The sequence below is a fragment of the Suricata suricatta genome, chromosome 9 (genome assembly GCF_006229205.1).
Source record: "Suricata suricatta isolate VVHF042 chromosome 9, meerkat_22Aug2017_6uvM2_HiC, whole genome shotgun sequence".
Classification (NCBI taxonomy): Eukaryota; Metazoa; Chordata; class Mammalia; order Carnivora; family Herpestidae; genus Suricata; species Suricata suricatta.
Window position 1 is genome coordinate 110,929,019 of NC_043708.1, and position 24,636 is coordinate 110,953,654.

At 41.5% G+C, this 24,636-nt stretch overlaps 1 protein-coding gene across 1 annotated transcript; it reads right to left on the reverse strand.

Annotated features, from left to right (window-relative positions):
• Window positions 1–10,491: 10,491 nt before the first annotated feature.
• Window positions 10,492–23,555, reverse strand: LOC115302924 (cytochrome c oxidase subunit 5A, mitochondrial). The gene is made up of 5 exons (XM_029952917.1): window positions 23,362–23,555; window positions 16,969–17,085; window positions 14,364–14,485; window positions 13,456–13,578; window positions 10,492–10,655 (listed from the first exon to the last, which is right to left on the reverse strand). Exons 1-4 carry the CDS (start codon window positions 23,465–23,467, stop codon window positions 13,465–13,467), a joined length of 459 nt encoding a protein of 152 aa, XP_029808777.1. The 5' UTR covers window positions 23,468–23,555; the 3' UTR covers window positions 10,492–10,655; window positions 13,456–13,464.
• Between the last annotated feature and the right edge of the window lie 1,081 nt (window positions 23,556–24,636).

A 24,636-nucleotide genomic window follows, 5' to 3' on the forward strand; every position in this document is an offset into this window, starting at 1 on the left:
TGAAGTACAAAGGAATGTTAACTATTTTGGTAGGTTCCACCCCTGTCTTTGATGTCTAGAAACAGCAACTTCATATGGCTCAACTCTATATTTAATTTTCATAATTATGAAATTGGGTTTATGAGCAAATGGCTAAGAAAGAATTCTTGGGATATTTTTGGTGCAAAAAGGTGATGTTATTATAGCACAGGCAAGGGACCCATGGGCAGAAAGAGCTACACTGGGATTATGAAGAGCAATTGATTATACTTTCAAGTTGGGAAGGGGTTAGGAATAGCATAAGTCTAAGGAATTTGGAGGCAAGGTTTCCAGGACCTTGAGGGGACTAGCTATTGTTAGGAAAAAGTCAATTAGTCATTATCTAATACCACCTTAGTCAGGAGACCTTTCCAATGTATGTCAGGGGGCCATATGCTTGGAGGATGATTCCTAACATATATCTTGGGAGGTAAAGTAAGTTTCCAAAGAAATTTTTATATATTAGAGGAGACTTACAAGATCCTGGAGGTCAAATAATGTTAAGCTAAGATTGCCTTTTGCCCTTAGCAAAAAGTATTATTGATGGGTTTTGGAATGGTGGTGGGGGTTCAGAGGCAAAGGCCAAGAATTCTCGAAGACATCTTTGGTGCAAAAAGGTAATTTTATTAAAGCACAGGGACAGGACCCTGAGGCAGAAAGAGCTGCACTTAGGTTGTGCAGAGTGACTGGTTATATACTGAGGAGTTGGGGAAGTAAAGAGGACATTTTTGATAAAAAACATTTTTTTTCTTAACGTTTATTTATTTTTGGGAGTGTAAGCGGGGGGAGGTGCAGAGAGAGAGGGACACACAGAATCAAAAGCAGACTCCAGGCTCTGAGCTGTCAGCCTAGAGCCCAACACAGGGCTCAAATTCAGGAACTGTGGGATCCTGACCTAAGCTAAAGTCAAGCGATAACCGAACTGAGCCACCCAGGTGCTCCAAGAGAAAGTTTCTTAAAGGGATTTCCATATGCTAAAGAAGACAGATTACTGGAGGCCTAGCTATTGTCAAACTAAAATTGTTTTGCTCTCTAGCAAAGCATTATCGTTAAGACAGAAGGGAGTTCCTGCAGATTAGGCTATTGATAAGACTGCCCTTTTCTTCTAATATTCCTAAAATATTTGTAAACTGAGGGAGACTCTAACAGTTTAACCATTTGTTTTGCATCCTTTCCCTTGTTCTTGGGTAGCCAAGAGTGCCTAAGGAATATTATACAAATCCCACCTGGGGTGGGGGTGGGGAGGTTGTGCTAGCTTGTGCTTGGCCCTCAGCTTGCCTTATGGTCCTTATCATTAACATGGAGGCAGTTGAGTTCAGAGAGGAAGGTCACTCTGCCTGTCTCAATGGGCTGTAAATAGTACAAAAATTTAATTTTCTTCTTTTGCCTTTGTTTCCCACATCAGCTATGCTGTTAAACTGATGGGGACTTCACCAAGGGCAAAAGAAAGTGTGATCAGAACCTACATGATGTCTGGGGTGCCTGGGTAGCTCAGTTGGTTAAGTGGCTGACCGGCTCAGGTCACGATCTCACCGTTGGTGGGTTCGAGCCCCATGTCCAGCACTGTGCTGACAGCTCAGAGCCTTGAGCCTGCTTCGGATTCTGTGTCTCCCTCTCTATCTTCCCCTTCCCTACATGTGCTCTGTCTCTCTCTCTCTCTCAAAAATAAATAAACATTAAAAAATTAAAAATAAATAAAAAATTAAAAAACCATACATGTAACAAAATCTCCAGGGACTTGTAGCAAGAGTCTGAGTGTCCTCCTCCATGCCCCTCCTGGATCTTCTATCATTAGTGCTCAGTTAACTGCTATGTGATTGAACATGGACACTGAATTTTGATTATGTGTTCTACCACTTACCAGCAGGGTATTTAACTTCTTTATGTCTCCATTTCTTTAAGAGAGAAATGGGGATGATACTAGTATATATCTAAAAGAATTGTGAAGTTAAATTGTAAAGTTCTTGGAATCGCACCTCATAAGACTCAAGAAATGTAAACTTGTGGGGGCATCTGACTGGTTCAGAGGACGGAGCATACACTCTTGATCTTGGGGTTGTCAAGTTTGAGCCCACATTGGGTACATAAATTAATTAAAAATAAAATCTTTTCAAAAAATGTAATGTTGGGGCACCTGGGTGGCTGTCGGTTGGGCGTCCGACTTCGGCTCAGGTCATGATCTCAGGATCTGTGGGTTCAAGCCCCACATTGGGCTGTGCTGACAGTTCAGGGCCTGGAGCCTGCTTCATATTCTGTCTCTCTGCCCCTACTCTGCTTGCTCTGTCTCTCAAAATAAAATAATAAAGACATAAACAAAAATTTTTTTAATAAAAAATAAAAAATGTAACCTTTACAAAGCTTAGTGTTCTAGGAACTTAGTGTTTACTCTGTCACTTGGCTTTACACTTCTAAAGGGCAGATTAACGTATTTTGTAACTTTAAAAAAATTTGTTAATGTTTTATTTATTTTTGAGAGAGAGAGACAGCGTGAGCAGGGGAGGGTCAGAGAGAAAAGGAAACCTAGAATCTGAAGACAGGCTCCAGGCTCTGAGCTAGCTGTAAGCACAGAGCCTGATGCAGGGCTTGAACCCACAAACCGCAAGATGATGACCTGAGCCAAAGCTGGACACTCAACCGACTGAGCCACCCAGGCGCCCCATTTGTTTTGTAACTTGTTTTTAGCACCAAATCCTCGTAATTCATATTTGTTGAATGAATGTTATATCTTCTCTTAAATTTTAGTTAGTTTAAAATCATAAAACTTTGAAATCGGCATTCTACAGCCTGCTGACCCAGACCTGATTGCGGCCAACAACCCACCCCCCCCACCCCCCATTCCTGTTTAATGGTGTAGAAGTCCACGTGTGTAACTGCCCACCTGGCACTCCAGTCCTATTAGCCCTATGGCTCCCAATAGATAAACATTTCAATAAAATTACCATGACTTTGGGGAAAAAAAATCATAGAACTTTGGGGCTGAGAGGAATCTTAAGAATCACAGAGTCCAAACTCACTTTATTAATTAAGAAGCTGTGATTGCCCAACTGTGCTTGCCTGGGTGTGGACAATTCTCTTTTCTGCTTAAGATACCATGTTCAGGGGCGCCTGGGTGGCTCAGTGGGTTAAGCATATGATTTTGGCTCAGGTCATGATCTCACAGTCTGTGGGTTCGAGCCTCTGCGTCAGTCTCTGTGACAGAAACAGCAAAGAATACAACCTAGGTTGTAAGAGGATGAGTCCTCAGGGCACAAAGCCCCAGAGTGACTGGGCTGGCTCCCCTGCTGGACCTGGGGAGCCTTAGCCCCTCCATCCAGCAAAGCTTCATTCATCTCCTAAAGTGTGGCAGGTGCTGTATCAGGCCTTGCAGCTCTAATGATGAGCATGACACGTAAGGCACCTCCTCTCTCTGATTCTCAGAGTTACTCTAGTCTTCATGGTTGGGGTTTTCAGGCTCTCTGGCCCTCACTGTGTAGTCACATCCTTTATCCCTTACTCCAGGTTACGGGAATCTCACCCATTCCCTAACTTTTCGTGGTGGGACAGATGAATCTTCATCATCTGTTGAGAATTTTGGTTCTGCTCTCCACTGGAACTGAATTCCTTCATCTGGGCAAGTATCTGGGATTAGACATATGAAGGGAAAGGGGACAGTTGTGAAGTTTTTTGGTTTTTATTTAGTTGAGGTATAATTGACCTATAATACTATTTTTTTTCAGGTGTATAGCGTGACTTGATATCTGTATACACTGCAGAATAATCATTACAGTTAAGTCTATCCATCACCATAGTTACAAGAAAATTTCTTGTGATGAGGAATTTAAAAGTCTATTCTCTTAGCAACTTTCAAATATGCAATACAGTATAAACTATAGTTACCACGTAGTACATTACATCCCATGACTTAGTTTTTTTTTTTAATCTTTTGATGTTTATTTATCGAGACAGAGAGAAACAGAGCATGAATGGGGGAGGGGCAGAAAGAGAGGGAGACACAGAATGCAAAGCAGGCTCCAGGCTCTGAGCTGTCAGCACAGAGCCTGACATGGGGCTCAGACCCACAAACCGTGAGATCATAACCTGAGCCAAAGTCAGACACTTTAAACGACTGAGCCACCCAGGCGCCCCAATGTTTTCTTTTAATTTTTAATTTACATCCAAGTTACCATATATTGCAACAATGATTTCAGGAGTCGATTCCTTAATGCCCCTTACTATTTAGCACATCCCCCTCCAACAACCCCTCCAGTAACCCTGTTTGTTCTCTATATTTTAATCTCTTGTGGTTTGTCTCCGTTTTTATATTAATTTTGCTTCCCTTCCCTTATGTTTGTTTTGTATCTTAAATTTCTCATATGAATGAAGTCATCTGAGAGGTGCCCATGACTTATTTTACAGCTGAAGTTTGTACCTTTTGATCCCTTTAACTCATTTATTGGCCACCACCCACTACTCACCAATCTGTTGTCTCTATCTACAAGCTTGGAGCTTGGTGTTTTTTAATTTTTATTTATTTTTTAAAAATTTATTTGAGAGAGAGAGAGCACATGTGTGTGAATGGAGGAGGAGCAGAGAGAATCCCAAGCAGGCTCTGTGCCTAGGCTGGATCTCAGAAACAGTGAGATCATGACCTAAGCAGAAATCAAGAGTTGAATGCTTAACGGACTGAGCCACCCAGGAACCTCACTTTTATTTTTATTATTTTTTAGTGTACTCTCTATACGCAATGTGGAGCTCAAACTTAGAACCCTGAGATCAAGAGTTACATGCTCTACTGATTGAGCCAGCCAGGTGCCCCTTTGTTACCTTTAGATTCCACATATATGTGAGATTATACAGTATTTGTCTTTCTCTTATTTCACTTAGCATAATGCCCTCAGGGTCCATCCCTGTTGTTGCATATGGCAAAATGTTGTCCTTTTTCTGAGTAGTATACCATTGTATATGTATCCCATATTTTATTTAACCTTTCATCCATCGATGGACACTCAGGTTGTTTCCGTATCTTGGCTGTTGTAAATAATGCTACAGGGAACAGGGGAGGTGCATATATCTTTTCAGATTAGTTTCCACTGTCTTTGGATAAATACCCAAGGGTGGCATTCCCGGATCATAAAGTAATTCTATTTTTAATTTTTTGAGGAAAATTCCACATGTTTTCATAGTGGCTGCACCAGTTTGCATTCCCATCAATAGTTCTTGTCTTTTTGATAATAATCATTTTAATAGGTAGAGGTGGTATCTCATTATGGTTTCGGTTTGTATTTCCTTTAGGAGTGATTTTGAGCACGTTTTCATGTGCCTATTGGCTATTTGTGTGTCTTCTTTGGAAATATTTGGGTCCTCTGCCCATTTAAAAAATATTTTTTAATGTTTTTATTTTATTTTTTTGAGACAGAGCATGAGCAGGGGAGGGGCAGAGAGAGAGAGAGAGGGAAACAATCAGAAGCTGTCTCCAGGCTCTGAGCTGTCAGATACAGGGCTTGAACTCGCAAACCTGAGCCGAAGTTGGAAGTTTAACTGACTGAGCTACCCAGGTGCCTTCCTCTACCCATTTTTAAATTGGCTTTTTTTCCTTTTTAAAGTTTATATTTTGAGACCGAGAGCATGAGCAGGAGAGGGGCAGGGAGAGAGACAGAATCCCAAGCAGGCTTCATGCTGTCAGCACAGAGCCCCTTGTGGGGCTTGATCTCACGAACCATGACATCATGACCTGAGCTGAAATTAAAAATTGTACATTTAATCGACTGAGCAACCAACATTCCCTTTTCTGCTACTAAATTGTAGGAGTTCTTCATATACTTTGGATATTCACCCCTTGTCAGATAAATTATTTGCAAAGATTTTTCTCCCATTCCATACGTTGCCTTCCATTTTGTTTTCTCAACACTATTTATTGAAGAGACTGTCCTTTCCCCATTGTATATTCTTGCCTTTGTTGTAAATTCATTGATCATATATGTATGGGTTTATTTCTGTACTATTCTGTTCTATTGATCTCTGTTTTTACACCAATACCATACTTTTTTTTGTTTTTTAAAACGCTTTTACATAACAAATGGCTTCAATTTTTGTTTTTTTTAACATTTATTTACTTTTGAGAGACAGAGACAGAGCATGAGAGGTGGAGGGGCAGAGAGAGAGAGAGGGAGACACAGAATCTGAAGCAGGCTCCAGGCTCTGAGCTGTCAGCACAGTGCCTGATGCAGGGCTTGAACCCACAAACCGTGAGATCATGACCTGAGCCGAAGTCAGTCACTTAACCAACTGAGCCACCCAGGTGCCCCATACTGTTTTTTTTTTTTTTTAAATCTGATTATTTTTTTAAAGTCGTTTATTGTCAAATTAGTTTCCATACAACACCCAGTGCTCTTCCCCACAAGTGCCCTCCTCCATCACCACCTCTTCCCCCCCTCCCCCTTCAGTCCTCAGTTCATTTTCAGTATTCAATAGTCTCTCAAGTTTTGCATCCCTCTTCCCCTCCCCCTGGTCTTCCTTTAGGTTTCTCCTGTTCTCCTGTTAGACCTATGAGTGCAAACATATGGTATCTGCCCTTCTCTACATGCCTTATTTCGCTTAGCATGACACCCTCGAAGTCCATCTACTTTTCTACCAATGGCCATATTTCATTCTTTCTCATTGCCATGTAGTACTCCATTGTGTATATAAACCACATATTCTTGATCCACTCATCAGGTGATGGACATTTAGGCTTTTTCCATGTTTTGGCTATTGTTGACAGTGCTGCTATAAACATTGGGGTATATGTGCTCCTATGCATCAGCACTTCTGTATCCCTTGGGTAAATCCCTAGCAGTGCTATTGCTGAGTCATAAGGGAGTTCTATTGATAGTTTGAGGAACCTCCACACTGTTTTCCAGAGCGGCTGCACCAGTTTACATTCCCACCAACAGTGTAGGAGGGTGCCTGTCTCTCCACACCCTCGCCAGCATCTATAGTCTCTTGATTTGTTCATTTTAGCCACTCTGACTGGCGTGAGGTATCTCAGTGTGGTTTTGATTTGTGTTTCCCTGATGATGAGTGATGTTGAGCATCATCTCATCTGCCTGTTGGCCATCTGGATGTCCTCTTCGGAGAAGTGTCTATTTATGTCTTCTGCCCATTTCTTCACTGGGTTATTTGTTTTGTGGGTGTGAAGTTTGGTGAGTTCCTTGTATAGAGAACCCAGAACTGGGCCCACAAATGTGCAGTCGATTGATTTTTGACAAAGCAGAAAAGAGTATCCGATGGAAAAAAGACTGCCTCTTTAGGAAGTGGTGCTGGGAGAACTGGACAGCAACATGCAGAAGAATGAAACTAGACCACTTTCTTACACCATACACAAAAATTAACTCAAAATGGCTGAAGGCCCTGAATGTGAGACAGGAAACCATCAAAAACCTCGAGAAGAAAGTAGGAAAAAACCTCCTAGACCTCCACCGCAGCAATTTCCTACTTGACACACCACCAAAGGCAAGGGAAATGAAAGCAAAACTGAACTCTTGGGACCTCATCAAGATAAAAAGCTTCTGCACTGCAAAGGAAACAATCAAGAAAACTAATAGGCAACCAACAGAATGAGAAGATAGTTGCAAATGACGTATCAGATAAAGGACTAGTATCTAACAAATTTCATTCTTAATACCATACTGTTTTGATTCTACAGCTTTGAAATATAGTTTGAAATCAGGGAGCATAATGCACCCAACTTTGTTCTTCTTTCTCAAGACTGCTTTACCCATTCAGAGTCTTTTGTGGTTTTCATATTTAAGTAATCTTTTTTTTTAAATGTTTTTATTTATTTTTGAGAGAGAGAGAGAGAGAGAGAGAGAGCATGAGCAGGGGAGGGTCAGAGACAGAAGGAGTCACAGGATCCGAAGACTGGCTCCAGGCTCTGAGCTAATGGTCAGCACAGAGCCCGACGCGGGGCTCGAACCCACGAACTGTGAGATCATGACCTGAGCCGAAGTTGGACGCTTAACCAACTGAGCCACCCAGGCGCCCCTATATTTAAGTAATCTTGACACCCAACGTGGGGCTTGAACTCCCAACCCCGAGATCAAGAGTCACATGCTCTACCAACTGAATCAGGCAGGTGCCCCAAATGCAGTACTTTCTTGCCCCTGCACTAAGCTCCTAGTTTTGCGAACTCCAATTTTCCCATGAATGTTAAGTACCATCACTCAAATCTGTACAATGGCCCTTCTCGAGTTCTCATTCCCCCTCACCAAATTAGTAACTACACCTAAATCATGTGACTCAAAACTCATCTCTTTCAAGGGCACCTGGGTGGCTCAGCTGGTTGAGCATCAGACTTTTTTTTTTTTTTTTTAATTTATTTTTTGAGAGACAGAGACAGCACGAGCAGGAGATGGTGAGGGAGACACAGAATCTGAAGCAGGCTCTAGGCTCTGAGCTAGCTGTCAGCACAGAGCCCAATGCAGGGCTCGAACCCACGAACCGTGAGATCATGACTTGAGCCAAAGCCGATGCTTTACTGATTAAGCCACCCAGGCGCCCCTGAACATCAGACTTCTGATTTCACCTCAGGTCATGATCTCATGGTTCCTGGATTTGAACCCCATGTCAAGCTCTGTGCTGAGCCTGCAGCATGCTTGGGATTCTCTCTGCCCCTCCCTGGTTCATGCTTGTGTGCACTCTCTAAGATAAATGAATAAACTTAAAAAAAAAAAAAGTCCTCTTTTCTCATTTCTACAGCTACCACCCTAATTCAAAATCCTTAAGTTACAACAACACTGTATAATTTCTTGAACTGGGGACCCTAACTCCAGTTTCTCCAACCTCCAAATCTGTTTCTCCTATTCACTGCTCTATTATCAGTGTCCAGCACAATGCTTAGTATACAGTAGGTATTCAAAAAATGTTTGTGGTGTGAAAACCCACATAACACTATTCTTATCCTTGTAGTTATAAATCTACGTTCCCTCCTCGCGCCCCTCCCATGATCTTTTTAACAGTGTTATTGTTTTTTTTTTTAAATGTTTTTATTTTTGTCTGTGAGAGAGAGAGAGAGAGAGAGAGAGAGAGAGAGAGAGAGAGAGACAGACAGACAGACAGACAGACAGATAGCGTGAGCAGGGGAGGGTTAGAGAGACAGGGAGACACAGAATCTGAAGCAGGCTCCAGGCTCTGAGTTAGCTGCCGGCACAGAGCCTGATGTGGGGCTCAAACCCACGAACCATGAGATCATGACCTGAGTCAAAGCTGGATGCTTAACCGACTGAGCCACCCAGGCGCCCCAGGTCCCTCCCATGATCTTAAGAACAAAAACCATTTCCATCATTTTGTATTCCTCCTATATATTATATGCCCATGATGCTGACACAGTCCTTTTTCATCTAGTTATAATAAATCCTTTAGATCTGGGGAACTGAAAAAGCAAATTTAAATGTGATTATGTATGCACATATGGGAGCTGTCAAAAAAGGCCAAACATGTCATATAATAAATAAAATTAACTTTTAGAAAAGGTGCAGATAACTACCAATTTTTAGGCTTCAATTTAAATGTCGTTTCTTCTCTCACAGGTCCCATATGTAAGCTCCCAAAACTAAAAAAAAATTTTTTTTAAATGTTTATTTTTCAGAGAGAGAGAGAGAACACATACATGAGCTGGGGAAGGGTGGAGGGATGAGGATCTCAAGTGGGCTCTGTGCTGACTGCAGAGAACCCGATGTGGGGCTCGAACCCACAAACTGTGAGAGCATGACTTGAGCTGATGTCAGACACTTCCAGGTGCACCTATGTTCACAGAACTTTTAAAACCTGCTGTGATGTCTTTATATATGTGATTGTTCCACTTACCGCCTGCCCTGAACCCCTAGGATTTGAGAGGGCAGACCTATGTTGATGGTTGATGTCATTCCTAAGGGGAAGCAGCATGAGAATCTGGAGGAAAAACAGAGCAGGACATTATGCTACATGGAACGAGGGGGAAGGGGTCAAAGCTAAGAACCATACCTCCCAACTACACAATTAAACATATGTGGCTGTTTTTGTATATTTACGTTTCTACTTCCTTAAAAATGGGAGGGAAGCTTTTTCATAGGGAATCAGTCTTTTTCATAAAAGGTTATTTGTGTTGACATCTTATCAAAATGGATTTCACTAACATTTCCTTAGCTTTACCCTCAACCTAGTACTGATCCTATTCCCCTGGTACTGCAGTCTGAATGGCTATACTAGGAGTCACTCAGACCTAGAAGTCTGGTTCTCCAACAGCTGGTCTCCAATATTACTGCAGACTTCTGAAGTAAGATGGGACTGTGTATTTTATTAATTTTCTCAAGAAGTAAACCTATTCATTAGCTCTTTAAGCACCGAAAAGCCTCCAAATCTATCACAGCCAGTTAAGAAGTTTTCTCAGCATATAGCGGCAAAAAGCCCATGAAACCAACAGCTCTATGATAATTCATTTTCTGCTTTTTCAAAGCAAATACATGGAACAATACCTAATTTCAGTTCAAACTCATTTCCCTTTTATTAAAGTCCAAGTTATTACACGGTTGGTACTCAATAAAGGAAAACTTGTTCAAATAAGGTAATATGTTATCATCAGTTATTTCCAGGTCATTGTTTACAATCAAGTAGCATTATGAATAAATCCTTGAGAAGTCCATCTGTAAGAGAAAACAGAAAGCATTAGCCAGAAAAATAAAGGAAAGGTAGAAATCTTACTAAAAATAACCTTTTTAATGGCCCCTGGCTGGCACAGTCAGTTGAGCATCTGGCTTCAGCTCAGGTCATGATCTCACAGTTCGTGGGTTCGAGCCCCATGTCAGGCTCTGTGCTGACAGCTAGCTCAGAGCCTGGAGCCTGTCTTTGGATTCTATGTCTCCAACTCTCTGCCCGTCCCCTGCTCATGTGGTCTCTTTCTCTCTCAAAAGTAAATAAAACATTAAAAACAACAACAGCCATAAAATAAATAAATAAATAAAGAGTTGTATGTTCTTCCAACTGAGCCTGTCAGGTGCCCCAAAAATAACCTTCTTTAGAACAACAGTCTAGGGAAATCATTGCCTCTGTGTAGCCTTTTCTGGTCTTACTTAATCCTGCCTATACCCAACTCACAAGGGACTAGATCTGTGGCTTTTTTGTGGCTTATACACCTAGTACTTACTGGGGTAGTCCTCTTTTCCAGTCAGAAAAATGCTGGGGAGTTGCCCTTCAAAAAAACTTTTAGGGGCACCTGGATGACTCAGTTGGTTAACCCCTGACTTTGACTCAGGTCATGATCTCACAGTTCCTGAGTTTAAGCCCTGCACAGGTCTCTCTGCTGTCAGCACAGAACCCACTTGAGATCCTCTGTCGTTCCCCCGCACCGCCCCCGCCCTCTGCCGCTCCCCCGCAGGAGTGCGTGTGCTCTCTCTCACTCTCAAAAATAAAACATTCAAAAAAGTAAATAAATAAAATAAAACATTCAAAGAATAATAAAACAATTTTTTAAAAATTTAAACAAATATATTTTAAAAAGGATGTCATCACAGTTGGAATATATCTTATGTAACAAAGATCTTCTAGACTCCTTGGACTACTACTTGATAAAATAAAATTTAAGCTAAAGGGTTTAGACAACCTTGTAAGATCTATTACGGAATATGAAGAACAGACAAGGGCTTCAAAAATATAAGTAGGAAATATTCTATTCTGAATGCCTCATTGAAATCATTAGTACACACAATAAAAAATATCTCCATTTATTACAAAGATGAGCTATCTGTGTTCAGGGAGAGGGAGGAGGAGGAGGAGGAGGTATGGGAGTGGACAAAGATAAAATTAAGACTCCTGTTGCAAAACAACCTTTAACCAGGATCAAAGGATCTTTATCTTGTGAGGGATCTGATATTAAATCCTTTAATATTTTTGGGTGCACTTTTCTCTTTCTCTTTTCTTAAAGTAGGCTCCACACCCAGTGTGGGGCTTGAACTCATGACTGTGAAATCAAGAATTGCATGCTCCACTGACTGAGCCAGCAGGTAGCACTTGGGTGCACTTTAATAAGACAGTTCAGTTCCACTATTTTGCTATATGACTTTGGACAAGGTGTCTCAATTTCCTCATCAATAAAATAGGAAAAGGGGAAAAATTATAATAGTAACTACCTCATGGCACAGTTTATGAAGATTAAATGAGTTAATATAGGGGCATCTGGGTGACCGACTTAGTCGATTAAGTGTGTGACTCTTGATCTGAGGTCAAGTCTTGATCTGAGAGTCATGAGAGCCCCGCACTGGGCTCCATTACTTAAAAAAAGTTATTTAGCGCACTTAAAGCAATACCTAACATAGTAAGAGTTATACACACTATGTGTGTTAAATGAGTTACTGTTTATATATTTTGTTTTATGAAGGATTTTCTGCACATTCCTCACTACCTAGACAATCTATGGCTGCTTTTATTACCTGCCTTCCCACAGAGAACGAGGTATCAAATAAGTTTTCTAAATTATTTTTAATGTTTATTTTTGAAAGAAAGAGAGTGTGGGGTAGGTGCAGAGAGAGAGGGAGACACAGAATCGGAAGCAGGCTCCAAGCTCTGAGCTGTCAGCACAGAGCCTGATGTGGGGCTCAAACCCAGACTGTAAGATCATGACCTGAGTGGAAGTTGGATGCTTAACAGACTAAGGCACCCCGGCGCCCCATCAAATAAGGTTTTATTATCAGTGAATATTTACTTGACTATTAAATTCTAACTTGGGCACCCAAAAATAAATGCATCAAGTTAATAAAACTCTGTTGTTAAAAATAAACATGTATAAAAACATATGTGAGGAATACATTAATGCAGTGGATTACCTTTAGTTTGGGGGAGGTAAAAGGGCTGAAATTAGGGAAGGGTACACAGAGGGTTTCAACTCTGCAACCAATCATTTCTTGGGGGGAAAATAAAGCAATTACGGCAAATATTAATATCTGAAATATCTGGGTGTCATTACATTTATTCTGTATGCTATCCTATTTTTTTTTTGAGAGAGAGAGAGAGAGAGAGAGAGACAGACAGACAGACAGACAAAGAGAATATTCCAAGTAGGCTCTGCGCTGTCAGCACACAGCCCGAGGCAGGGCTCAATCCCACAAACCATGAGATTATGACCTGAGTCAAAATCAAGTCAGCCCCTTAGCTGATTGAGCCACCCAGGCACCCCACATGCTATTCTTTATGTTTAAAATATTTTATATAAATTTTTAATCATAGAGGCTTCCTGCCGTTACAACAGTAAGAGAACAATTATAACAACTAAAAATAACAATTCTAGCTCCTTAAATTTATCATTAGTACTTACTCTCTAAATCTCTATGTTCATGGCCTCTAAGGAGAACATTAAAAAGGTCTTACTCTGACTCTGAGAACACTAAAATGTCATTCACTTCCCCTTCCCTGGATTCATTTCCTGCTTTTATCCAGTGGTATGCTGCTTACCCGTGGGGTTTACACTTTATCAAGGCCCAGTTCCTCTGGAGTGGAGATTCCCAGTTCATTTAAAGTTGGTCTAAGTTCCTGGATTACGTAGGGGTAGATTTCCTTATGAGGTCCTGCTTTGTCCTAATAGCAAAGAAAATATTTATATTTAGCTTTCTGAAAAGCTGTTTATTAAAAAATGAACTTGAGAATGCTTTTAATTACATATGCAGAGGCTAATAGAGAATACAAGTCACATACTTTCAAATTAATATATTAGTACAATAAAGAGAACAAGCAATGTAGGCACTATTCAAAGTAGGCTTTTAAGCACCTTGAGAATAACTAAGACCATTAGACTAAATCCAGAAACAAAACTAAATAAAACATGACATTTTAAAGCCTCAATAAGGCCTTGAGTTACAAGAAAAGGTAGTGATGACAGAATTTTGTGAAGATAATTAAACATGCCCAGCAGGCTACAGGAATAATTAAGTTAACACAAGAAAAAGTTTTTAAATATGCCTCCAATTTGAGACCTTAACTAAATTAAGTACTGGTGCTGAATGGATTGATAGCCTACAGAACCCTTAATTATCTTACCCATTGTAGATAAAGTAATGCATTTAACTTCATATCACAAATAGAACAAAGATAAAATAGTTAAACCTTTGTACATCCTTATTTTCTTAAGATAAATTATCAAATGGAATTGCTGAGCAAATGGGTATCAAGCACAATTTCTAAAACCTTGCATAAATTCTGCCAAACTGCCCCCCGAGAAAGATCATTAACTGCAATGTACATTTCCTCTAGCTATATCAGAACTAATTTTAGGTATTTCAACAAATTCAAAAACACAGAATATGCTAATACCTAACAACAGCCACCAGCTTCCAGAACAACTTTAGCATTGTTATTTCACTGACCTTAACAACCTCGAGGATGCGAACTGCACTAGCAAAATCATTTAACCGTCTGCATGCCCGCAAAGCAGCATCAATGATTTTAGGTTCTGGAACCAGATCATAGCCGACAAGTGTGTTCATCCCTGTCAAATTAAAAAGAGGAGCCACATCAACCTGCGATATCCTCAGAAAAATTACAATTTACTTACTTATATTTCTACTGGATCATAGACACACGATCTTGTCTGTTTGGGCCTCTACTCTCTTACCTATAAAAATATAAAAATAAGAGATACTAGGGGCACCTGAGTGGCTCATTCGGTTGAGCATCTAACTCTTGATTTCAGCTCAGGTCATGATCTCATAGTTTGTGAGTTTGCTAACAGCCAGAGCCTACTTGGGATTCTCTGTCTCTTCCTCTCTCTCTCAAAAATAACAAAAAATAAAATAAATTTAAATAGAGTCTACCTTTAACAAATACCAGATAGTAAGACCATAGTAGGTCTTCCACAGTGAACTAGTGGAAAGAAAGAACTATGCAAACAACCAAAACTCAAGAGCATTCTTTTTTTAAAATTTTTATTATTTTTTTAATGTTTTATTTATTTTTGAGAGAGAGAGAGAGAGAAAGAGAGCGAGCGAGTGAACAGGGGAGAGTCAGAGGGAGAGGGAGAATCTAAAGACAAGCTCCAGGCTCTGAGCTAGCTGTCAGCACAGAGCCCGACCTGGGACTCAAACCCATCAACTGTGATATCATGACATGAGCTGAAGTTGGACGCTCAACTGACTGAGCCACCCAGAGCCCCAAGCAAGAGTATTCTCTCATCCAAGTACTAACCAGGCCTGACCCTGCTTAGCTTCCGAGATCAGATGAGACTGGGCGCGTTCAGGGTGGTATGGCTGTAGACTGACCAAGAGTATTCTTATGTGCAAATATAATTTTCATGATTAGCTGGTTTCTTTTCAAACAAGAGGGTCATTTTCTCCCTTCCTTTTCGTGAATCCCACACAGGCTCTGCAGTGTCAGCACGGAGCCCAATGCACAGCTCAGTCTTATAAACAGATGCCCCAAAGGTCGTTTTCAACCTATATCCTTAACTCTTAGTACAATGTATGTACTTTTATTGCTTTAAAATACATTTGATTGGAAAATAATCTAAAAACAACCATAGAAATGCTTAGGAGATTAAATGAAGCTCAAATGAGGACATTAAGTAGATACAGAGAAGTATTAGTGCACATTCAACCAGAAAATGATTGGGCATAATTACTTCTAGCTCTGCACAAAATGACACATCATAAAATTTAAAATTCTTTTAATGGAATGCAGAATTGCTGTTCTTTTCATTACTGCTACTCAAGATTATTCAGTAAGAATTTTCCTGGCTGCAGCAAAATAAGGATTGTTATTCCTGTGGATAAATGTGAAGCACTTAGGTTTCTTGGTTTTCATTATTTTGAAATAAGTAAACAACAATTATAATGGTAAAATATAGTCACGGAGGGGTGCCTGGGTGGCTCAGTCAGTTAAGCATGTGACTTCAGCTCAGGTCATGAGCTCATACATAGTTCCTGAGTTCAAGTCCTGTATCTATTGGGTGAGCTTTAGTCCCGCTTCAGGTGAGCATGAGCCCCATTTTGGATGAGCCCTGTTCCAGATGAGCCCCACTTCTCTCTCTCCCCCTCTGCACCTCTCTCACTTATGCCCTCTCTCTTTAAAAAAAAAAAGATTTTTTTTTTAAACATGTCTTTATTTTTGACAGAGAGAGATATTGTGTTCAGGGGAGGGGCATAGAGAGAGAGGGAGACACAGAATCCGAAGCAGGTTCCAGGCTCTAAGCTAGCTGTCAGCACAGAGCCTGACGTGGGGCTCGAACCCACGAACTGTGAGATCATGACCTGAGCCAAAATCAGACACTTAACCAACCGAGCCACCCAGGGCCTTTCCACCAAAAAACAAAAAAGATAAGGAAAAAGAATATAGTTACAGAGACCGAACTACATTATCTACTCTTAAAATTACTTATCTACCTGACTATTAGACTAGTTACCATTGTTACCTACTCATGTTCAGTGAACATCTGCAAATCAGGAAAAATTCTAGCTTACTTAGACTGAACATTTACTCAGGGCAAGACAAACCATAACTTAGAATGAAAATAACAAAAAACTCAAACCAAATAAACTGCTTCCTTAAATTATCTAAAGAGGGTAAAAGTGTTAACTGGGGTTCACACTGACCTACCGCTGTAACAGTGGCTTTCAATCAGGGGTGACTGTATCTCCCAGTAGACAGTTTGGCTGTCACAACGGGGTGGGGGGTGTTGAGATAGTGGGTGGCATCTAGTAGGTTGAAGCCAAGGATGCTGCTAAACATCCTACAATGCAAAGGACAGCCTTGCAACAAAGAATTATTTGGCCCCAAAAGTCAACTGTCTGCTTTAAAACCTTCCTTTACAGGAAACAGTCACTATGGAGGCCATAAATTTTCCCAACTGGAAGTTGCATGATCATGTTTACATGATGCATATTTTCCAAATAGTTGTTTTCAACAGAGTAGTCAAACACTACAAAGTATTTCCCAATTCTAAGCCAAAGTAGACAAATATGCCTATGTTCCAATTACCTTTACGCAATTCCCAGGCATCAATATCTGGCTTGTTGAAGTATGTCACCCAGCGAGCATCAAACTCCTCATCTGTTTCATGTGACCCATGGGAGTAGCAGCGAACTGACTGGACAGCTGCAATGAAAAAAGGGCAATGAGTTCAATGTTCAGAAAGAAATAGTACTTATGGAAACCAACTTGACAATAAACTATAAGAAAAAAAAGAAATAGTACTTGATGTAGTCTGTTAATATATTAGGGTTTTGGGGTTGGTTTCCTTTTTTAAATAATGTTAAAATATATACATCAAATTTACCACTTTAACCACTTTTAAGTGTATAGTTCAATGGTGTTAGATATATTCAATGCATTAAATTCTGAATCAACTATATACACCAAGTTAGGAAAATTCAGCAGGTCAAATGAAACAAATCTTCTATATTGATATGATGGTGCACCTGGGTGGTTCAGTCAGTTAAGCATCTGACTTCGACTCAGGTCATGATCTTAAGGTTCTCGAGTTCAAGCCCCACATCAGGCTCTCTGCTGTCAGTACAGAACCTGCTTTAGATACTCTGTCTCCTCTTTCTACCCGCCCCCCCCCCAGCTTGTGTGCTTGCTCTTTCTCTCTCTCTCAAAAATAAACATCTGGAAAAAAAATGTATATATTGACATGAAAAAAATATTTTCTTTCTAATGTGTAATGCTAGCTTCAAATTGCTAAAAGTGGTTCTTTGGAAGGAAAAACTATTTTTGTTTATTTATTTATTTATTTTGGGGGGGTGGAAAGAGAGGGAAAAAGAAAGTGTGAGCAGGGGAGGGGCCGAGAGAGAATCCCAAGTGGGCTTTGTATTGTCAGCAGCGCAGGGCTCGAACTCACAAACTGTGAGATCATGCATGATCTGAGCCAGGAGCAAGAGTCAGGTGCTCAACCACCCAGGTGCCCCAGGAAAAACTATTTCTTTATACATTTCCACAATGTCTGAAATTTTTAAATGAGCACATTATTAATTCCTAATTTTATTTTATTTATTTTTTTTAATGTTTTATTTATTTTTGATACAGAGAGAGACAGAGCATGAGAGGGGGAGGCGCAGAGAGAGAAGGAGACACAGAACCGGAAACAGGCTCCAGGTTCTGAGCTAACTGTTAGCACAGAGCCTGACGCGGGGCTCAAACTCACGAACGTGAGATCTGACCTGAGCCGAAGTCAGAGGCTTAACCGACTGAGCCACCCAGGCACCCCTAATTCCTAATTTAAAAAACCGCCCATTCCAATTCTTTTTTAAAGTTATTTACTTATATATAGAGAGAAAGTATGAGTGCAACCAGGAGAGCAGCAGATAAAGAATCCCAAGCAGGCTCCATGCTGTCAGGGCAGAGCATGATGTAGGACTTGATCATGACCTGAGCTGAAATCAAGGGTCAAACATTTAACTCAAGTGGGGCTCGATCTCATGAACTGTGAGATCATGACCTGAGCTGCAAGAGTTGGATGCTTAACTGACTAAGCCACCCAGGCACTGCACATGTAAGGAATATCTTAAACATTTTTTTTTAAGTAAACTCTATGCCCAATATGGAATTTGAACACACAACCCTGAGTCGCATGTTCTGTGGACTGCACCAGCCAGGGGTCCCTTTTCCTACACATCCTTAATGCAGTAAATGGCAGAAGAAGAAGCAGAGAAAAATGAAAGAAACAGAGAAAGATGAAAATATGAAAGACTAGCCAGTTCTGGAGATGGGACTGTCACTGCTACATCAAGTGAAAAGATGTTCACTTAAATTACCAGTTGAGCCTGTAGCAAATACTTGCCATTAGTCACAGAGGACCATAGCACAAGTTCCAATCTTCCCAGAGACCTAAATTATGCCCATTATCCAAGCCCAGAATGAAGAGGGACATGTATATAAATGGGCTATAATAGCCCATGCATTAACTTCTATGTCAAGAAAAAATAATGTATCTCTAGGCCTAAATGTATTTGATAAGTACAAACATTTCATCAAAAGGTATGTGGCTATTTAATAACTCTTACAGGACTAATATTCACATTTAATATATCAGAACATATAGGTCACAACCTTCTAACCCATTGTTACCAAAACTTTATAAGCTACCTTTTCCAAAAACAAAAAGTATCCTCAGCTGAATACTTAAAGCACAAGTATAAAATGTTACAACCACTTTGGAAGACAAGTTAAATTCACTACCATCCTACCTAGTAAATCTATTTTTAAGTACTTACTCAAGATAAACGAAATATATCTATTCCTTCCCTGGAGGTAATTATTACAATTACCTTTCCAACCACCCAGAAGTGTTTCATAATAATCAATTCCTTTTGCTCACTGCTGGGCATGATTTCACTAGATGACTGGCAGCTTTGTTTTGTTTTCTAACAAAAGAAAAAGATGATCAGCAACTACACATCCTAGTCAAGGAGAACAATGGATCACCTTCAATAATTTGTTCATCTTCCTTCTGGAAGCCCCAAATTACAAACTGGACACACACTGGGAACATACATTCCCCCTTCTGGCATGGAGAAATCAAGTTCTCCCACATGGTTGAAATTGTATTCCTCCAAATAAAAATAAATAAATAACCCCTACCAACCCAACTTTCGTATAGCATTTCCACTTAGGTTTGAAGTTTGCAAGGCAAAGTATTTTGGAAATCAACTGCTCAGTGCTTTCATACAACCTGAAGGTTCCGGAGAGGGAAAAGAGAAGTATGTATCTGAGAACTGGGGTATTTCTACAAACTCTGTCTAAAAAGGTATTTCTATCACTATTTGTTGGCATTCAGTTAATTAAACACTCTATTTAACAACAAAAAGAAAGAAAGAAAAAAAAGAGAAAAGAAAAAAAAAGCTAACATTCAGAAAAATGAATCCCGTTAGTTTAAATTTAGTTAAATCAGATAGCTTTCAGGGGCACCTGGGTGGCTCAGTTGGTTAAGTATCCGACTTTGGCCCAGGTCATCATCTGCTGTTTGTGAGTCTGAGCTCCGTGTCAGGCTCTGTGCTGACAGTTTGGAGCGCAGAGCCTGCTTTGGATTCAGTGTCTCCCCCCTGTCTTTGCCCCTCCCCAGCTCATGCTCTGTCACTCTCTGTCTCTCAATAATAAATAAATGTTAAAAAAAAAAATCAGACAGCTTTCCACTTAGACAAAGCCCCCCAAATGAACATTTTGGTGGTGGTAATTCTAGGAGAAATGGAAAGAAACGAATAATGCAAAGGGGCAAAGGGCACTAGAACAAGCTCAAAGGTGGCGTTGCTGAGGTGTCAGGCTGAAGAACAGCTATGGACTTTGTGACTCAAAAGCTGGAAATCTAGAAGTGTGGGAACAGTGCTGAAAAGAAGGCTGGAAGGTGATTAAAAATGCTACCTAGGAGCGCCTGGGTGGCTCAGTTGGTGAACTGCCAGACTTCGGCTCAGGTGGCGATCTCATGGTCATGGGATGGAGCCCGAATTGGGCTCTGCACTGACAATGCAGAGGCTGCTTGGGATTCTCTCTCTCTCAAAATAGATAAACTTAAAAAAAAAAAAAAGTGCTACCCAAATTCAGCCCTATGCCAAGAAAGGGAAAGAGAAAACTCCCATTCTTCCTGAGTTATCAGGGTAGGGATATAGGAGCCAGGATTGTGTTGAGTTTTAAGGGTTGACTAAAGAATCTAACCACTATTTAAAATATTTGAATTTATTAGTTACTAGAAAACGACGATTCTGTTTCAAGTTGGAGGCTTCTGGAATTCAGGTTGCCATTTAACTAGAGCAAACTTGAAGCCCCTCAGGTTAATCCCTCCAGAGATCTTTCAAATATGCTCTCATTTGACCTTGAATAGTCTCATCCAAAATTTTAATCCTTTTGACTTTCAAATTTATACAACCTGTTTGGTTTCATACCAATAACAAACTCTCATGTATAATTTGCAAAAATGAAATCCACTATAAAGACATAGTAAGCGTTTGTGCCAGACAAGGTGCTAAGAGTTTAAGAGTTATATTATTTCATTTAAAGCTCACAACTGCTAAATATCCTGATTTTAGAGACGAGGCAACAGTCTTTTTTCTTTTTTAAATAGGATCCAACCCCAACACGGGGCCAGAAATCACCATCCCAAGATCAAGAGACCCCAGAGATCAAGAGTCTGAGTGCTCCACCCACAGAGCCAGCCAGGTGCCCCGGGGCAAAGGAGTCTTTAATTTAGGTAACAGGTCCAAGATCTTGCAACAGGAAAGCAGCTAACATAAAAGTAAGCAACACTGCCTCCTAGTGGCAAATATTTAGGTCATCTATGGGACAAACACCTAAAATAAGATTTTTGTTTATAAGTTATACTCAAGTGGGAATAGAATGCCTACGAGAAAAACCAACATGTCCAAACTTACTAAGAAGATGAATTCCCTTAACCTAGTCTGCCATAAATCTCTGCCTCTTCCCCAGCCTCTCACAAAATGTAGCAATTCTTGGAGCATCTGGGTGTTTCAGTCACTTACATTTCTGACATCAGCTCAGGTTATGATCTCATGGTTTGTGGGTTAGAGCCCCACATCGGGCTCTCTGCTGTCAGTGCAGAACCGGGTTCACATCCTCTGTCCCCCCTCTCGAAATTAAAAATAAACATTTAAAAAAATGTAGCAATTCTTTTCAAGAGATCACAAGAAAAGGTATCTATATGAAAAAATTGTAGTACTTTAACATTTAGGAAAAAAAATTTTAAAGCATAAAATTTGACAAACATCAGGATGGGCCAAAAATAACTATGGCTAAAAAACAGAAAACAGTTCCACCACTAATAAAGGCATCAGTTTCCCAAGATGGGCCTCAATTTCCTCCTCTATAAATAAGATATATCTTATTTTCACGAAGCACATGCCAACCTTACTGTCCTACCATAAATGACAGAAGATAAAGTCTAAATTGAATGAGCAGAAATACATTTCTTAGGTTCTGAGGAGTCTAGTTAGAACACTCAAGGGTCAAGAGAACCACCTTATTAGTTTTGAGTTTGAGTTCATGTTTAAATATGCATGCTTAGGGGCTAAACTTCATAATACAGCATAAACTTCCATCATGGACCAAGATCAAAGTGCAGTTACACTAATTAAAAGTACAGTACTGGACACAAAATCTCCCCAAACACATAAGAGGAAGACAGAGTAAGAGACAGGACTCAGCAGCACATCTCATACCCCAGCAATCAGGTTTCCAACCAGAAGCACGGAATAAAGGTTCCGTTATGTTTGCAGAACACATTATACCTGAGTCTGTGGTACCCAATTTTCAAAAGACTAATACTTTTAAGATCTTTTTTAATTAAAAGAATTAAAAATATATTTTTTAATGTTTTATTTTTGAGAAAGAGAGACAGCGTGAGCAGGGGAGGGTCCGAGAGAGAGAGAGAGAGAGAGAGAGAGAGAGAGAGGCGACGCGGAGCTCGAACCCAGGAACCGCGAGATCATGACCTGAGCCGAACTGGAATGTTTAACCGACTGAGGCACGTAGGCGCCCCTAAAAGAATTTTCTAACGTTTATTTTTGAGAGAGAAAGAGACAAAGCACAAACAGGGGAGGGCAGAGAGAGGGACACACTGAATCAAAGCAGGCTCCAGGCTCTGAGCTGTCAGCACAGGGCCTGACGCCGGGCTCAAACCCACCGATGGTGAGATCATGACCTGCGCTGAAGTCCGATGTTTAACCAACTGAGCCACCCAGGCGCCCAAAAAGAATAATATTCTTATCGTAAGACCTATCAACATTCAGGTTCTCTTCCAGACCTCAGGAAGCAACCATACACGTCGATCTATCATAAAAACGGAAGAATTAGAACGCGGTATAGCAGTCTCTAAAACGGTCAGTGAGAGTGACATATAAAACGCTAACCGAGAAAGGCCAGATTTTAAAAAGTATACTGCAGAAGACACTGCGGGTGTCCAGGCCGGGGTCTCCGGAAGGGCCACCCCGGCTCCTACACTGATCGCGACACGCCTGGCGGCTCAATGTCACCTTCGCGGAAGCGCGGTAGGCCGGCGGCGGACACTCCCAGTCAAATGGGTGCAGGGGTCAGTGCCAGGGAACGGTCACGGCCCAGAGACCGAAGGAGCCCAGGGGGCACGGGAGGTGCGCTGCGCCCCCTCACTGTGGCGCACAGCAGGTCTACACACCAGACTGGTCCGTGGTGCCCGCACCAGGAAGTCGCGCTGGGGGAGGCTGCGGGGACCGCATCTTCCAGTCCCCCCACAAGTTGAGGCCGCGAAGAAGCAGCCAGCGGTCACCAGGTACCGCCGTACGCCCGCAGGGCATGGGCTAGGCCGCTGGGCGAGCCTGCCCTCGAGTGGCGGCGGGGGCTCAGGTCACCGCAAGGACACGCGGACGCGAGCAGCGGCGGCGGGGGCCTTACCGGCGGCGGAACCGGGGCCCGGAGCTGGGTACAGGAGGCCTCGGGGGCTAGTACGGGGGGCTGAGGCTGCTGCTACAGCGCAACGGCGGAGAGCGGCGCCGAGCATGACGGCTATGGCGGCGCGCAGTCTAAGGCTGAAGGAAAGCCGGGTGTGAACTCAAGGGCCGCTCGCGAGCTCGTGGGGGGCCGGACTCACGCACTGACGCACGGTGGGCGGAGCGTGAGGTCCCGCCCACTGCGGCGCTCGCGCCTTGGCGGGAGGGAGCACCACGAGGATGTTGGCAGCCTACGGCGGCGCGTTAAGGACAAACTATTTCCAACCCTGCGCAGCGCCCCGCCCCGCCCAGCGCTTGCCGGGTCCCTGCAGCCTCCTGGGAGCAAGGATGTAAGGAAGGTGAGCGGTGGGCAGTAGATTGTATCCTGGTTCAAGTCTGTGCAAGAAGCGATTTCATTACCTCAAAGTGGGAGCAATAAGGGGCTCCTGGACTTCTCAGTCAGTAGAGTTCTTGCTCTCAGGGTCGTGAGTTTGAGTCCCACTTTGGTCTTAGGGATTACTTAAGGGAAAAAAAATGGAAGTGATAACAATAATAACAATGTCGAGTTGTAATAAAAAGACCTCCTTTGTTTAATTTCCCCTGTTTGAGCCTAAAATAAGAGAATGGGAAAAAACACAACTGCTTACATATAAGGGATCTTATTAGTAACTATTCTTATATCACAAACCGGCAAGCATTAAAAAATGGGTTCAGCCACTTCACTACAGATTAGGGAATAGGCTCAGAAAGTAGGTTGCTTATTGGCACTCAGGGTTCTCAAATCCCCAGTTCTGAGGACTTACCTGGATATGTGTTGTGTTCCGACTTAAGGTTTCAAATCTATGTTTTGAAAGTTTGTTTTAGACAAAGTTGTTTGATCGCTTCTCGGCCTTTTGGCTAAGATCAAGTGTAGACAAAGTTGTTTGTGGTTTCAGTGTTTACAATAACTTGCTTTGTTGAAATTTCTTTGAAGTTGGATATTAAGACTTTCGTTAATGTTTATTTTGAGGGGGGGGCAGAGAGAGTGAGAGAGAGAGACAAGATCCTAAGTGGGCTCTGCTCTTACAGCCTAGAGCTGGATGTGGGTGGAACTTGAACTCATAAACCATGAGATCATGACCTGAGCTACAGTCCAATGCTTAACTGACTGAGCCACCCAGGCGCCCCAGATTTTAGGATTTTGGAATGAGCAATGGCACCTGGAACAGAGAGGGCCATTAGGTCATTGGCAGCATGGTGA